General features: G+C 37.5%; 1 protein-coding gene across 1 annotated transcript; it reads right to left on the reverse strand.

Moving 5' to 3' along the window:
* Positions 1–1,520: 1,520 nt before the first annotated feature.
* LOC110048593 (rho-related BTB domain-containing protein 1-like) lies at positions 1,521–13,896 on the reverse strand. Its single transcript, XM_020754362.2, has 3 exons — positions 11,231–13,896; positions 10,379–10,601; positions 1,521–5,331 (listed from the first exon to the last, which is right to left on the reverse strand). The coding sequence occupies exons 1-3, from the start codon at positions 12,656–12,658 to the stop codon at positions 5,039–5,041; spliced, it is 1,944 nt and encodes a 647-aa protein (XP_020610021.2). The 5' UTR covers positions 12,659–13,896; the 3' UTR covers positions 1,521–5,038.
* Between the last annotated feature and the right edge of the window lie 98 nt (positions 13,897–13,994).

Raw genomic sequence — 13,994 nt, forward strand, 5'->3', positions numbered from 1 at the left:
TGGACATTATTTATCAAGTTATTTATGATGCATTCTTCTTTCTTTCTAAATTCAGAATGAAATACAGTTATTCTACTAGTCTACACAATCATGAACTAGACAGTTGTGATAATTCATTCATTCCTATGTACTAAGGATTCTTTGTAAATGTTCCTATTCTAACATTCCTGTGCAACAATTCTTTGCATGTCTTATGTAGGATCCCTGTGCAAAGATTTTTTTGCCTTTTAATATAAGACTCCTGTTTAAGGATTTTACACATTTCCAATTTTGAGTAAGCAGGTCCACAGTTCGTGCAACTCGCTCACAATTTAATCAATTTTACAACAATAAATTTCAAATGACTGGCTTAAAACGTTGAAGTGATGGCTGTTTGGATAATTGGCTTTGGAATGACAGGGTAACTTCAGTCAAGCTATTCTGATTAGACTTTTTAATAGGTGCCACTGGCAACAGACAAATCTAGAGATTCCAATGAGCTGATGACAGAAAAATGATTGTATGAGAATAAGCAAACAGATATAATCAATATGTAACTAGTGTCCTATCATGAATGGCATTCTCTGATTGGCTACGCTACTCAATACTCTGTTGCAGATAGTAGTGTAGCAGTGAGTGCTTTTTGATAAACTGGCAGCCGCTTTGCATTTTTTAAGTGTCTGTGAAGAGAATTCAGATGAAGTTTTGAATGACTAGTAGATTTTATACTAAAACAATTAGCTTGAGCTCATAATCAAAGTGTTAAATAATTATACTTGCATAAACACTGACCAAAAAGTTCTTGTAACATGAAAAGTTACCACCCTGGCTTTTCTATTGTCCTTTCGTAAGCATGCCAGCAATTTCAGCAACAAAATTGATTACAGGCTTAAAAATTTATGATAGGCAAATGCTGCCACATGTCCAGTGCAACACTAAACCAAGTGATACAGGGCAGCCCAAAGAGCTTTCATTTCTTAATTCTATAGGCCTTGCTTTAAATATCGGCAGGCTGGTGAGGTATGGGCAGTTGACAAGGCTTGGTTACATAACACGGCAGCTATTAAATGGAGCAAAGATGCAGGAGAAGATGAATAAGCTTGACAAAAGTCAACTAAGGGAAAGAGCCACAGGTTGTCACTCGGTGTCTCTGTAATAACAATGTTCTTCACCATCCTTACTCGTTTCACCAGAACAACCTGGGCCAGGACTTGCTAAGTGACCAGGCTGCCATGAAAGTGAGACAACTGATCATCCAGCCAAAATTAATTTTTGTTGTCTGATGTAGAAATGTCTCTGCTCCTACCTCTACTCTTGCTTCAAGAACCACCAGGACAGAATTGAAAAAAGAGACTGGTCCCTATTTATTAGACAACCACGTCTGAAAACTTGGTACAGGCCTGGAAACTTTTCCCTTCCCTCTGCAAACTTCTATTATTAACAGAGCCCAAACAAACCCTTATGGGATGCTTTGGTCACCTGTGGTTTACTCTTGGATTTGTGCATCCCTAAACATTGCAAATAGTGAATAGAGCCTGAGATGGTAATCAACCACATTTATTAAATATATATTTGTTTAAATCTTATATTAATAACACATGAATATTTAAATTTGATATAATAGTACACATTTGATTTTTAGATATTGATTAGTAACTCCTCTCTCTATAAAATGTTTCCACAAAACACTTTTTCTTAATTGAACAGAGTGATAAACTGATGATCATTAGAAAAGAAGATGCAACATGCCTAGTAATATTCGTAAAATTCTCTTTCCCTTAATTACGAAGAAAAACAATAAACACTTAAGAAAATAGACCTTATAGTAATTAAATTCATAGCCAATTATTTCTGTTACTTCCCTTGTACATGTATATCTAAATTATCTACACATTTATAGTCAAAAGGGCTGAAGATTACTGCTTAAAAATGGCAATACTTAAAAAACCAGAGAGGTTTACAACCTGATTTGTTTCAATTTCAACTCCAAATCCACTATTGACTGATCAGCAACTGCTGTTTAGAAACAAATATAGTAGCATGCTTTACATTGAAGTCATGATCTTCACTTGAATACTGTCCAGATTTTTCGTGACTGAATGTATGTCATCCAGTTGGAAATTAGAAACAATCACTGCTCTGGATTAATTAACACTATTTGCCATTGTTAAATAAGCTGAATACTTCAGCCATTTTAGACTCTGTATCATACCAGTTAAACTAGTGAATGGAAGAAAAACTAATGATATAAAACACAAATCAACAGTCATGCGTTTAAACTAACTTTTCTACAAATTTGGGTTACAATCTCTCATTAACAAAGTACCAGGAATCTTACACTGAGAGAGCAACATTATGATCAACATTCATTGCCGCCTTGCATGAGAGTCTTAATATTTCATGATATAAGAAACGACAAACCAATTTAAGGTACCCAAACTAGCTTAAACTGTATCTAACAACTTCCTTTTTTCATCAATAATTATTTTAACTCACATGTCATTTATTTTAGACTAGATTTTACTTAAATTCTTGTTTTAGTTTTTAATCTTAGTTAGCTTACCGCATTGGTTTTTTTTGGTCCTTCTTATTGTATTTTAGATTTTAATGTATTTTAAAGGTTTAACATTTATTTTCTTAGAGGACCCTCCTGAAAACCACCTTATGGTAATTGGAGGCCTCCTCTTAAAATATTATGTATTATTATTTATTATTATTATTATTATTATTGTTATTATTATTATTATTACATTTGTGACAGATTAGAATTTTCCAGTTCAAATTTACTGCAATGAAGTAACTTGGATTTCTAGAGGAAGCCAAAAATACCTTACTGTTATAAGCACATATTAGCTAAGAGAACTTTACGAGGATAATTTTAATGATGTGAAATTTGAGACTCTCAAGGCAGATCAGCATCAAGTGAAGGTAGAGAAACTAACTTCACCAAACCTTACTCTGTGCAATGTTTCAGACTCAACTCATGGCACAGCCAACAATAGTTTGTACCTTAATTGAGGGAACATTATTTTTATTTACCACAACGCTTGCTGCATGTTACTCAGTGTTACCCGAAGTCAACACTATGGTAGGGGGAGTTTACATGATACTGGTACCATTTTTATTCCCATATGAGATGAAAGAGTCATACTTACATAAGCTGTCTTTATGGTGATGAGTTTTGTACTGCTGTAAAATCGATGAAACTTGAAAGGATATGAAACAAACAGTCACACCACAAAACTGGAATGAATTTTCACAATGGAATAAAAATTCTGCTTCAGTACAGCCAACAGGAGTACACTAGCACTGGTATGACTCACTCCATTATGACATTTTGTTGTGGTACCTTGTGAACAAATACAGAGCCTCAAGGGAACCGGTATGAAAGTCACCAGGGTATCATGTAAACACCACCTTCCATGAAATATTCACTGTCAGCTTGTTGACACTTTGTCATTGGTTGTTAAAATTTACAAGATCAAGCAGTGTTCTGTTATCTGCTGAGATACATCATTGTACATGTACAATTGAATGCTCAAGCCTGTCACATTTCTTTTGCATGACAATAGCTGGAATTGTGAAGCACTGTGTATTTACAATGCATCTTGAGTTAACACAGTCTGTAGTTTGTAATGCAAGCAACAAGCTGATGCCACACAAAAGCACTCTGCTGTAAGTAAACTACCAAAAATATTGAAATACTTAACCAACTAAAACCTCGAAATTCAATTAATTCTAAAGTAACATAATGTACATGTAGCCAGCACTACATTCAACATGAAGTGCTTGTTCGTTATGCAATCTAACTTTGCCTAGTATTAAAAAACAGTTGAACAATAACAATACAAATAAATTGAACTCCTGTATAATACTGTAAGTGCTATTTAGAGACAGAGAGACTTTAATAACAGCAGTATCTCTCTTCTTCATACGTACATGTATAACAGTGTAAAATAGTGACATCACTGTACATTGTACATAAACAAATTGTATAATAGAAAAACGTACTTAAAAGAAAACATACATGTACAAATATCTCTTTGACATACAATAATATAAACTTTACTGTAGTACTAAACTTCCTATAAATAAATCTGCAGTTGTTTCAAGTATGCTATACTTACAATGTTGTTATAAAAGTAATCTCAATAACTCTCAATTATGTTGTAATCATAACCAACACATGCATGTACTCTTAACAAATTTTCAGAAATTATAACAGATTCAAGATGCAAACAACTTCAAAATTAACAACTCTTGAAAAGGAAAGACAGAGGTGAACCTTACATGTGTAATGTTTACCTAAGAGAAGTTTTTATGTGTATGTGTACAAACAAAACTGTTTCTCAAATGCTAATGGCATTCATGTTTGGTCTGCTTTGTGATTCATTAATTAATATTCGATATTTAATACTGACCACAATAATCATAACCCTATTAGTACACTTAAGTATGATTCATAATACATACCCAAGTCTTCCCGTATAAAATAAACTTCAGATACTTCAGTAATTTTATATTCTTCTTACAGTGTAATTAGCTAGGGAAAAGTGATCTCCATGAACCCAACACACTACTGACACTCTTGAAATCCCAAAACTAATTAACTACACATTACAATGCCTCTTCCAAAGGGTACAGGGTAAGGAAAAGTCTATACTCCCATTTTCAGTACCACTAGAAGTACAGCGACATGTACTTTCCCTGGATACCCCTAGAATTTCGTCAAGTTGCTCTTACAGTTTTGTTAGCACTAAGGGTAAATTGCCTTCAGATGTTACAAACACAAAACAATGACCCCTAGTCAGTGCTGAAGCCTGGACCACTTGGTCCAGAGTACAAGGTGCTTTGGGATGGGTCAATACATTAGGGAGATAGTGCGCTGACTACATGCTCGTAAGAGGAAAAAATAAACTTATAGAGTCATAACAACTAGCACTGCGATGATACACAATTTTGGTGTTTCTATTTTAATAATGTATAAAGTGAAACAGACTGCTGTAATTCTGCTTCACTGCAAACAGTACTGTTAATTCACCTTGTTGTAAAGGGGCTCTCACAGACAGCTGCACTTTCGTTTGTGTCTGATGTGTTTGTGTGACTTGCGTAGCTTCTCTGCTACCTTCTCATTATCGAGCTCTCTTGTGGCCTTCTCATACCAGTCAGCCTCGACAATGTACCATGGTGGCGGCCAACGCTTCGTTTCGATGGACTTGAGAGTCGATGAGTCAAAGTTCTTGATATGCTTGGGACACTGTTGGCAGACAGCATTGTAGTGTGTTGCAATGAAGTGTATGCACCAGGATTCCAGCTGTGTGGCATTGTGAATCTGAGCCTCAAGAAGATATCCTAGAAAAACAACATTTCTTACTGAGAAAACTTAAAGTGCCTATGAAGTAAAAAATAATTGCTGCTTATTTGAAAGGCTTTTCAAAGTAAAGAAGAATGGCGTTTCCCTTTTTGGAATATCTTTTTTCGTTCTAGAGATATTTACCTTTTTGTATTATGCAAATGAGGAAAGTGATTACGTCATAGGTGGTTCCACTTGAAAATTAAAACAATGAATCAAGAATATCTCTAGAAATATTGGAGCAGTGTTCTTCAAACTTGGCACCACAAATGTGCATCACTAAAGAAACAGAATGACACCTTCTGTGTTGTTGCCATGGCAACACTTTTGGCTCCAGTCTCTTTCTGTGAAAAAAACAAATATGCTAATTTGCAACCCTTCGAAAAGGGACAGATGGTCTTGCTTGGAACACACATGATTCCCATATTGTCTTAACTCTCCCCATCAGATTGTTGGGAGTGGATGATCCTTGTTTAAGATAAAATCTGGTAATGTTAGTTTTAATTAAAACAAGACCAGCGGCATAACTGTTGTCATGGTGACGGCACGGTGGGTGTCATTTTGTTTCTTTTGTGATGTACATTTCTGGTGCCAAGTTTAAAGAACACTGCTCTTATATTTCTAGAGATATTCTTGACTGAGTGTTGAATTGTTTTAGTGGAACCACCAATGACGTCATCACTTATAATACAAAAACGTGAATATCTCTAAAACGAAAAAAGATCTTCCAAAATGGAAAATTCCATTCCTCTTTACTTTCAAAAGCCTTTCAAATCAGCAGCAACTATTTTTTACTTCATAGGCACTTTAAGATTCACATACTGGTAGATCAAGTGGGTTTTATTATTAATAGTATCTATAACAACATTCTCATCTGTGATTGGTTCTTCATGTGACCATTTATCATGTAGGCGTGCAATCATGCGGGTGTCCAATTACAGGTATCTAATTTGAACTTTTTGTAATTGGATACCCACATGTGCTTTAATGGCTTCCTTCTTAATGTTTCCTACAGTTTTCAAAACTCACGAACAAGCGCTACAAAGGTTTTCACTCAAAAGAAGTTCTCTTAAGACTTTTTTAATTTTGAAATTTGTTATAAATACGATTAATTGGTAATTGGACCTTGCGACGTACAATTCAGGGAGTAATTGTGCTCGCAATTTCAAATTAGCCTTGTGCTTCATGCTCATCCGATTTTGGAATTACTTGTGCGATTAAATCTGTTTTGAAATCACTGGTTATCCTTGCAATCTGATTGGCTCTCAGTGGTGCGATTTATTCACAAATCGCACTATTTTTTGCTCTAAATCGCATCTTTTTCTCAGCCAATGAGAATGGGACAGTAAAACAAAACAACCAATCAGATTCCAATGTTAGTTTAAAGTAACCAATAAAATTTCAGCAAAATGAAAGGCAAAAAGCCATTGTGTGACGAATTTTGCAACTACTATTGCCAAAAAATTGTTGTTATTGTAGTGTTTTTTCCAAAACAATTAACGAAGTTAATGAATTACAGTTTTTGAATGACGATTATGAGCTCCTTCAGGCTGAAGACCTACTTTAATGGAAGTTTCCAACTTTCAGTGTCTATTTTGACGAATATCTTTGTGATTTTTCTTCAACATCTGCTCTAGATCCGTATGATACCAAGTCAAGCAAAACATAAAAAAACGAAAACCACACAGCAACAAATTCAGAGCTATCTCAAGAATGCAGATGTTTCCAGGTTTCCAGCAGTTTCAAATGAAGCAACACAAGAACTCAACTCTGTCGCTGTCAAAAAACATAGTCAAAATATGCCCCGCTCCGCAAAACAGTGAATGAACAAACGTCTTCCGAAGCTGGTGCCGGTTCCGCCATCTTGAAAATATCTTGAAACTGATCAAGTAGCGCAACAAGAACTTGAATGTCTTGATTAAGTTCTACGGTGAGGTCACAAAAAGAAACGGAGATGATAACAAGCTGGAATCCCTGAAAATCATGCAGAGTGCCATTGAACGGTATTTAAAAGAAAAAAAAACTATCCACTCCATGGGCATCATGCACTTGAGGGAGTTTCACAACTCAAAAGAAATTCATTGCAGAATTACACAGGATGCACCTTGAAATTCCTTGTCTAAAGACAACAAAAAATTCTCAGCCTCAGCCACAGAAGAAAGGAAGGCCTTCCATCATTGATTCAGGCGATGAGAATTGAACTTTTATGGATGAAGTAGACTGTTTTCGTTCTAACTTTAGAACTGCTTGTTTCTTTTTTATGCTCAAATGAGTTTTCGTCACATGACATTGTTTTGCATACTAAATGAGACGTAAAGACGTTTCCGGTTCCGCTATTTTCAACCAACTGTGTAATGGAACAATACACCAAAATATAAAATTTAAGGTGATAAAATTGTGCGATTTCAAAATGGATCTAATAAAGTGGCAATTGAACTTTGTGTTGTGCAATTTTGGTCTGAAATCATACTTGTGATTTCAAATCGAACTCGTGCTGTGCGCTCATTCGATTTTGAAATCACACGTATGATTTCAGACCAAATTGCACTCCACTCAGTTCAAAATCCAATTATGAATTGTACTCCACTAGGTACAATTACTAATATTTTCCAAGAGGAAGACCATGGATCCAAACATCAGACTGCAGCTTTTACCCAGTTAACATGTACCTGTAATAGAGAATGATACATGAGCATGCATAGATATGGAATTTCTCTTTGAGTGTTCAACTCTACATCTCACGAGTGAGTGCAGTGAACAATAATTGTTCAGTTATTGAGGTAAAGCTTTGAACATGAGAAGGGGAATTCCATATCTACAAGCAACCATGTATTATTTTGTTTATTATATAAACAAATAACAATGTTTTTGACAATTTTCTTAAGATTTCCACCCACTTTCTGAAGATTTCCAAAGATTCTCCAAACATTTTCTAAAAATTTCGAAAAACCTTTCAGTTTACAGAAATATGTAGCTTCCAGTGAGCAGAACTGAGCTGGAATTTGAAGATTGTTGCAAACCCAGACTCTCTCCAACTGATTACTGGTAATTGTATAAATCAACAGCATTACAGACAGTCTCTTAACTGGTGTAGTCTGATATTTAGTTCAGTTCTTAAATTAGAGTCACATGTCTGGGTGTACCAGTCTGGAAAATTTATTAATGTCGCTGTGCTAAAAACAGTGACTGCTAAAGGTGAGAAAATTACACATTAAAGTGCACCTAACCCCCAAAATTTTTTTCGCTAAAACGAATCCACTTGTTATTTGAAGCATTTGGGCAAAAAAAATTTTGAATTTGGTTGAATCCTTGATTTGCTATGCCCTTTCAAAGTCGCGCCTGAAGTGTTACACGACCGCGTTTCAGGGAGTCTGGGGTGGCGGTTGCTGATGACGTCTACCCAGGAACCAAACACAATGGCGCCTCAGTCAGCTCTCTGTATTTGCTCGAGAAAATGGAAACAAAACTAATCGTTCCAATATATTTTGGGACTAAGACATCCAAGTTTTGTTTCAGAATCATTTGTTTTTTGTCACTGGAGTCAGAGTTAGGTTTCGATTCGGAAGAAACCGAAATAAACTTCGATCGAGCACGTTCGGCAACTGTGAACTCACTGCTTAGAGCTTTGAGAACAATTTGCAATATTTCAAGCGACGACGGGGAAGACTTCTTTGCGGACGAGCTGCCTGTATATTAAGAATGGAAAGCTAGATACGAAGGAGGAGGCAAACAAAAAGCAGGGAAGAAAACTCAAGGACTGCTTTGGATGGTAATTTCGTCACCTAAACACAAGACTCCCATGCGTGTTTATAACCTGTTTACATTTGTCCGTAGCGAGAATGTATTTTGTCAAGGTATGGTGGTTCTATTAAATCCAGTTTGTGTTTTACTTTCTGGAATGCTTCATGTTTATAAGAGCGATGTAAGTGTTGCAGTCTTCGAGACTTGATGATCTCCAGAACACTGGCTTCAATCGATTGAAAATCATAGAATTGTCTGGACCTGTATTTTTGAAGCTACGGGAAGCAAGGCGGAAGGAAACATTTCATACAATTACCGATTTCACATTGCCACACGTTTTAAGTCGTAACTCCAAATAATCAGTGTAAATCTTTTTCAAAGTTTGCAGTGAAATTCGTTGGATAAGCGAAAAGGATGTGTTCCCTAAGCGGTCCGCGGGTAATGTTACATGGTCATATTTTCGACACTAATGTATAGAATGTTTGCCGCACTACTGATTTCCAAACCTTCGAAAAACTCTGTGAGTGTAACAATTTTGTTATCATGTAATTCTAAATGATTAATCTTCGACTTTAATCTAAATCGAAAGAGAAATAAGTGCTGGTTGGCGGCGTATAGTTGCGACCTATTTACACATCAGTATATTTGGTCGTAACGTCCTCTTGATTGATCACACAACTTTGCCGGCTATGTTATAAATACTGCGGGACTGGAAGATATAGGTTGTCGATAGTATTTCGACAAATTGCTGGTTGGCTTTGAGCAGAAAATTTTGAAAATAGCGTTTGAAAGTCTGCAGAACAAATTCCAGTGAGAGTTCTTCAATGGTTCTCACAGACTCAGTTTGCGTGTTTCGGTTCGACAAAATCAACCATCGTTATGTCTTTATCATCGCTAGTAAATTGTACAGTATATCTTTTTTTAGTTCTGGGATATTGCTGCAACAGCCGATAGCACTTCTGGAAGGTATTTCTGCGCACTTTTCGAATGTGTATTGCACCATCCTGAAGGAAACGAGAGGACGTGAGTTATTCGATCTTCCTGGGTAGACGTCACAACAGCCGCTGGACCCATTCTCCTCAAACTCGGTCGTGAAACAAAATGGCGGTGTTTTGGGGCTATTTTCGCGATTTCGTCAGGCCACAGAAAATCAAGGATTTAACCGGATCCAAAAATTTTTTCGCAGAAGTATTTCAAATAACATGTAGATTCGTTTTAGCGAAAAAAAAAATTTGGGGGTTAGGTGCACTTTAAGGAAACCAGCAAAGGTGTTAACTTTGAACAAGCAATAATGTACATCCATACCAATGACATCCTCAGTAACAGCCATTTCATCTGCTGCCATAGCAACCTGTAGTTCTTTAACAATGAGCTTTTCACAAAGAGCAACAAGTCTAGGCAGACAGAAGAAGTTTGCCAGAGCCAGCACACCAATGATGTCATCCACAGTCAAAACTGGGCACTGCCCAGTGTAGAGGTATTCAAGGACTTTTAAAAATGCATCAAAGTTGGTGTCCTTAAATTCCACCTACAAAAGGAAGGAAGTAGCAAGATGTGTCATAATACAAGTGATATACATGTATTCAGCTCTAAAAAGAAATACACAATGCACAACAAGGGCAAGTAAGATGCCCAGGTCAAAATTAACATTATTTTATCACTGCAAGGCTTTTGGCTGAATATATAATAGAGCAGCAACATCTTTTTTACATTGCTTAATTTAAAAGAGTTCAGTATTAGCTCCAGGTGTCAAAATATAACCTCAAGCTGTGTAAACTCAGTTTAACAAGTTCAAGATGATCCAGCTTGCCATTATGTATACAGAGAATAAACACAAAGTTATTTAACTCATGTATTCATTTACTCTTATTCTTTATATGTCATTTACCACCTGGAGGTCTGCATCTCCATGGATTCATTTGAAAATATCTTTCCCAATTCAGCACAGACACCTTTTCAAGAGACAGACAGGAACCAAAAAGTACCATAATGTTCTCCTATTTGGTACATGTATTATCAACTTTTTGTGAAAAAAGAGTCAAGTCTTACATAGAAAATGGGGTGGGGGGAAGTCAATGAAACCTGCCAAAAGCAAGTTCGAACATAAACTTCCGGCTGACTTCTGTATTCAAACACGTCTGTTATACAATGTCTTACCACTTGTACTCCACTTTCTTTGAAATGGCCTGTCATGAACATTGCTGCCATCATTTCACACTGTGCTACTAAAAATGCCTTGTGTGCCACAACAATCCGGCCTTCAATTTGGAATACAATATCAGAGAACATCTGAGAGTTCACCAGCTTCTTAGCACACGAAGTCATCTCTCGAACCATCTGCGAATGGACTTCAGTGTTCATGTACTCTGCATTGTTTATTACATTAGCAACATAATCAACCAGATTAACGAGCTGAAGATTTCTGGCAGCTTCTTCAAGTTCTTCAGTGCATGCCTCAAGGGGAAGGTTGCCGCTATACAGAAATTCAAGGATATATACAAATGTTCTGTGTGAAACAAAGTTATCCACCTTCACTTGAATGACAGAGCTGTGATCTTCACTTGTCCAGCCACTGTTGAAGGAGTCAATGGACACAAAACCTCTGGGTAGGCTTCCTGGCTTTCCAAACACAAGTGCATCTTGTAACAATAACTTTTGTGAAACGCCAAAACCAATGCGAAGTTTAGCTTCCACAGAGGAGAAGAGTTTGGCAAATGTTGGTGCTGCTGCACACAGTATTGCCTTGTGAGCCTTGATGGTTTGACCATGAACAAGAAATTCCACATCAGCACACATCCCACTATCAAGCAACCCCTTCAAGTTTTCCTTGTATAATGAGGATGGTACACTGACATTTGGAGCGTCAGGTTTTTCTGGAAGGTAAGGAGGCTGAAGCTGTGGTTTCTGGACCCCTCTCAGATGTGAAGACCAAAACCTGGTCTGTCTTCTGGTGATCAGTGCTGAGCGGATTACATTTTCAAATACATGCTGCACTCCCCACATAGTTACAACACTTGTTTCATAGTATGTTGCACCAATCTCTTTGGCCACTTGGCGTCCCATATCAGGTGTAATGAGGGAGCACTCTCGCATTCGCTTTGACAAGCTAATGCTGGTGTTTACTGTAGTGTCTTTGCCATGTAATCGCCAATCAGACTGCATTCCCACCAATACAATTGGGGTTCTTGGACAGTACTTCTTGATTTCACTATACCATACAGCATTGACATTCTTAAATGTCTTAGGGCAGTTGATGGCAAAACAAAGTGCTACTACATGGGCATGCTGATAGGCAAATTTACGGTTAAACTCATGGTCGCCAAACGTATCCCAGAGCCTCAGGGCTACGTCTACACCATCAACGCGAAAGTTGCCTCTCTCCTTTATCTCCCGAGAAACATGGTACTGATCGATGGCAAACACTGTTGGAAAGTGAAGAGGTTGCTTGGTGTCTTGTGGTGGAGGGATACCAACTCCAACAGCTTGCGCACAAATTAGTCGAGTCTTTCCAACACCTGTGTCTCCAACCAAGACGCATTTGATGAGCTCACGTGGTAGCTCTTGATCATAATCGATTTCGTTCATAGTTGTTTTGAAACTCCCGCCCTGTCTAGAAGGCGCTCCAATAAGGTTAAATAGCTCAAAGCTAAATAAACCGTATTCGAGATAGGCGACGCTTTTGTCCGCACGCACAGGTATAAAGAAGTTAAGCCTTTACACCAGAAAGAATGGAAAACTTTTTCTTAAAAGAATATTCCCGTGAGAAGTCTAAACAGGGATACTGAGGTTTGTTTTGGTGACGTCTCTTCCAAATCGTACTGCGTGCTGATGGCGTTTAATATGGCGGGCGAACTGGCAAGAAAAGCGACTTTCTCAGTTTGGTGTGAAAATGCCTGTTTACGTCAATCAAGGCTCCTTGTAACATTACCATACCTCAGACCAATGCTCTCTTTCTACCAGAAAACGTAGCACGTCCGGTTTCGTCTCTTAGTGGAGCGAGATAAATCGTTGCGCTGCGGAAACGTGATGGTGAAAGCTGGTCAAAGCAAGGAGTGGCGAGGAGTCGACGCGACGCATCAAAACAAACGACGAAAATCAATAACGTAGAACATGCCAATGGCGACGATCGAGAAATTCGTTCCGTAAATAGCCAACATCCACGAGAACGGCCAAATTTCTGAGATAAGGTACAAGTTGAGTTGTATGAGGAGTCTCACGGGTCCTTTCATAAGCTTGGCTATCTAACAAGGCGCACGAGAGCGTCTTTGTTGTTAAGCTTTGTGAAAATACCAAGAAAACGTGCGGTCAGTTTAAACGCGTTTTGTCCTTTAAAGTAGACTACAGCATGAGAGAAGTGGTTATCGAACAACTCATCAGAGCTCGCCCCTTCACTTTCATTCGTTTGATCGATACTCATGAAACCGAAGATGTTTTTGTTTTGTTGTTTCGCATACTGCCTCTCAATTTTTCTCCCCAGGGAAAACCACCAATTGGCAGTGAGATAAATGTCACGTGGTCTTGCGCAATTTTCAGAATTTTTCTCGGCCGATTTTTCACATTGAACGGCATAGAAGATTAAAAACCTTTTAAACTTTTAAGTCAGCCGTTCATGCCCTTTATCAGTTCCAAGCTGATACATACTCCCGGGTACATACTTAAGTGTTTTTCGCTTGCAAGTACACGAAAGGCTATTATATAAAAAAATTCCCGAACATTTGAATTTGCCTTATGCCTAGATGGTTTTGGCAAGTGACCGTGTCTAAATGTAAATCCCCAGAGAACGAAAATATGTAAAAAATATATAGTCCCTTGGAAACAAAGATTGAAGCGAGTGATCTTGGGAACTTGAGTCTTGTTGATCACTTACAACAACCGCGGTAACAAGGAAACGTGACGGAATGAAACGAAAAGTTTATGAGCA

Source organism: Orbicella faveolata, unplaced genomic scaffold (genome assembly GCF_042242905.1).
Source record: "Orbicella faveolata isolate gen_17 unplaced genomic scaffold, um_ofav_v1 contig_1, whole genome shotgun sequence".
Taxonomy (NCBI): Eukaryota; Metazoa; Cnidaria; class Anthozoa; order Scleractinia; family Merulinidae; genus Orbicella; species Orbicella faveolata.

Coding starts and splice junctions, on each gene's coding strand:
- LOC110048593 (XM_020754362.2), bottom strand. CDS start 12,658: ATGAACGAAATCGATTATGATCAAGAGCTACCACGTGAGCTCATCAAA. Junction 10,602..11,230: donor AAGAAAGTGGAGTACAAGTG/GTAAGACATTGT, acceptor TTCCTTTTGTAG/GTGGAATTTAAGGACACCAA. Junction 5,332..10,378: donor TGTTACTGAGGATGTCATTG/GTATGGATGTAC, acceptor TTGTTTTTCTAG/GATATCTTCTTGAGGCTCAG.